General features: G+C 35.4%; 1 protein-coding gene across 1 annotated transcript; it reads left to right on the plus strand.

Moving 5' to 3' along the window:
• The first annotated feature begins 374 nt into the window (after window positions 1-374).
• On the plus strand, window positions 375-1,864 carry LOC131065515 (F-box/kelch-repeat protein At3g24760). Its single transcript, XM_058000020.2, has one exon. The coding sequence runs from the start codon at window positions 389-391 to the stop codon at window positions 1,553-1,555; it is 1,167 nt and encodes a 388-aa protein (XP_057856003.2). The 5' UTR covers window positions 375-388; the 3' UTR covers window positions 1,556-1,864.
• Window positions 1,865-3,537: the final 1,673 nt, after the last annotated feature.

Below are 3,537 nucleotides of genomic sequence, written 5' to 3' on the forward strand. Positions count from 1 at the left end.
TTTCGTTAATAATGAAGTTCAACCTACCAAAATCTATAAAAAATTCTTACCAAATAAAATAAATCTTATATAATACAATTAGATGCCTCTTGCAGAAAATACAAAAAAGATACGACATTATAAACTAAAAAGAAGTCTCTTTTATTTTTTTACTTAGTCAAATGCTTAACACGCATTAAAAATTAGTTTGGTGGATTAATTTTCGCTTTCATATAACATACCTTGACAGTTTTCATTGATTCCTTCCACGGTAAACATGTGAAATGTCGCTTACTTATTCCTTCACTTTAGGTTACTCGACACGTGCTTTGAAAGTTACGCCACGTATCTTATTTGCCTCTTACTTAATCCTCCTCTGTGCCGAAGAACTAATCCATAACAAAAAAAAATGGCGAATGGCGAAGAATTGATCTCTCAATCACTGCCAGATGATGTAATAGAGATGATAGTGGCTTTCCTTTCTGTCTCAGATCTTCCCAAAGCGACTCTGGTTTGCAAGCAATGGCATTCTTTCATCGCTTCCAGTCCCATTCGTAGAGCGCTTTCCAATTGCCTGCACAAATGCAAACCCTGGCTATTTCTTTTAAGCGCCAACAAAAGACGAGGTTCAGGGTTCGATCCCTTGGCCCGCAGATGGATCCGTCTGCCGCCTTTAAGCCTTGATCCTAGTGAACAAGACGCGATCTTTATGGAAGGCAACGGAATTCTGTTTTCTGTTGCAGGGGGGAGCTTAAAGTTCACGAAAAGTTTCTTGAATCCGCGAAAATGGGAACAGAGCGCTGCGGCTATGAGGGTTTGGCGACAGAATCCGATCGTTTGTGACGATCAGGGTAAAATAGTTGTAATAGGAGGGGTTCATGAATTGGAAGAAGATAAATTGTGTGTGGAGATGCTTCATTTGAAATCGGGAGAATGGGAGATTTGCGATCCATTGCCGGAGGAATTCAGGCATAGTGCTTCGTCCACGTGGCTTTCCTCGGCTGTATTTAATGGTAAGATTTATGTATTGGAGAAGTATAAGGGAGATTGCTGTTGCTTTGAGTTGCAGAGCAAGCAGTGGGGAAAGGTGATGGCTGTAAGAGCGTGGTCGTCTCTTCCTTCTTGTCAATGTGTTAAATATTTCTGTTTAGCGTGCAAAGGTGGATTAGTTTTAGCAGGATTGGTCAGAGATAATGGAGGAATGAGCTTTAGGATGTGTATTGCAGAGGAGGAAAAGTTGGAGAGCAAGGAGGGCACGGAAATACAAATGCCTGGTGAAATGCTGAAATTGATTACAGGCAGAGAAACAAGAGAGGAAGAGGAAGAGGAAGAGGAAGATGAATATTCATTATATGCAGAGTATATTGAATGCAGGGGCGCAGGGGATCTGGTTTATGTATTCAGTAAATCTAGATATGTGAGCAGAAGGCGTGTTTGCTTATTTGATTTCAGCACAGGTGTTTGGGAAATGTTAGCAGAGAATGATGGCGGATTGTGCATGAATTGGCGAGACAGAGATTTGTTGGTTTGTAGTCCAGTAACGCTTGATGAAACATGGCTGACTTCAAAAGCATAGAGCCTGTAAAAGCATGCCCTGTTCCTTCTTTTTCTTCGCATCCTCCAAAGTTTTATAATGGTCTGTTTTTTTTTAAATCCACTTTGTGTTTGAATATGTGCAAACATCCAAACAAAATTTAAACAGCAGTAAAGCAACAGAGGAGATTGGGATTGAGCTTTCAATATTTGGTCCATCCTCTTTTCTTCTTTTTATAAAAAAGGTCTCTTCTGGAAAATAGGTTCTTACTATAATTGTAAGTTTCTTGATGTAACTGTGATATAATTATGATAGTTTCTTAATGTAATGGTGAGGTTTTTTTTAATCGTACATTCCTATCTCTACACTTATTTCTGTACTAATATACTAATATATTATAATTATTTATTAATTGAGTATTGTTTATATTTATTATATTCGTTTCGAAAGTTCCACTTCCAATCAATTGGCTTCATCTTACTCGAGAAAACTCACTAAATCTTAGGTGCCACATTTCATAGGCTCCAAATCTTATGGCTTCATCTACTTGAGAAAGCTCACTAAATCTTAGGTATCACATTTCATAGGTTCTATCATATCTACTAGCAAAACTTACTTGAGAAAGCTCACTAAATCTTAGGTATCACATTTCATAGGTTCTATAATATCTACTAGCAAAACTCACTAAATCTTAGGTGTCACATTCCACTCTCTAAATCTTAGGTGTCACATTTCACAAGGTCCATCATCCATCATCTCCTTCATTTGGTTGAGAAAACTCACTCCCTAAATCCTAAGTGTCACATTTCACAAGTTCAATCATCTCCTCTAGTGTCATGTCTCATAAGTCCCATCATCTCCTCTTATGTAGTCTTGTTCCAATATTCACACTCCTTTGAAATGAAATCCTCCTAATAGGTTTAGGAAATGAATTTTTATATTTCTTCTTAAAACTCTTACTCAATCCCTTTATTTCTCTTCATCCTCAAATCTATCATTTTCATCTTCAATATATTCATTTTCCTAATTCTAAACCTTAATTTCAAAATTTATTCTTAGATTAAAAATTTACTAAATTTTCTAAAAACTACATCTTTAAAATAAATCATTAAGTAAGTTAAAGCATACTAAAGATTGTAATCTTTCATCATATCATAATATTTAATAATAATAATATAGGTTTGGCATTTGATTTGCATGCTCACAACCAAATATTATTAAATTTGAAACACGTATTTTCTGCCTTATTTATACAACGAGGCATGTGTCACAACCAAATAGATCATTAAATGTGAAACACATTTTCTTACTTGTCCCCAAATATCATCAAAACCAATTATCATTAAAATGTGAGACACATACTTTCCTACTTAACCACATAACCATTAAAATGCGAGACACATATTTTCCTACTCATCCACACTACCACACTACCAAGCATGTGTCACAAAAGAATAGATCATTAAATGTGAAACACATATTATTTTCTTACTTATCCATACAACCAAATATCCACACAACTAACCAAATATCATTACTAATACATATTATTTTCTTACTCATCCATACAACCAAATATCCACACAACTAACCAAATATCATTAAATGTTAAAACATATATTTTCTTATTGATCCACACAACCAATATCCAACAAATAAAAGTTTGGCATTTGATTTGCACGCCTTTTCCCTAGGCATGTGTCACAACCAAATAGATCATTAATTGTGAAACACATATTTTCGGATGCGTCTATTCTAGTTCCAAAATGACAGTACGGATTGACTAACACGCGTGTTAGTAGCGCGTTTTACACCGTCCATTTTGATATTAACGGCTGCTATTGACTAACCTGTCGCTAACACGCTGTACGAAAGGTCCGTTTTGGAGCCAGAATAGATGCAACCCATATTTTTTTACTTATCCACGCCTTATTAAAATTTTATTACAAGAGTTGAACAAAGAGATATATTAATTAAATAGAAAAAAAATTGTGGCCATGAATCAAAAGCATCAATCCAATTAT

The sequence above is a fragment of the Cryptomeria japonica genome, chromosome 4 (assembly GCF_030272615.1).
Source record: "Cryptomeria japonica chromosome 4, Sugi_1.0, whole genome shotgun sequence".
Taxonomy (NCBI): domain Eukaryota; kingdom Viridiplantae; phylum Streptophyta; class Pinopsida; order Cupressales; family Cupressaceae; genus Cryptomeria; species Cryptomeria japonica.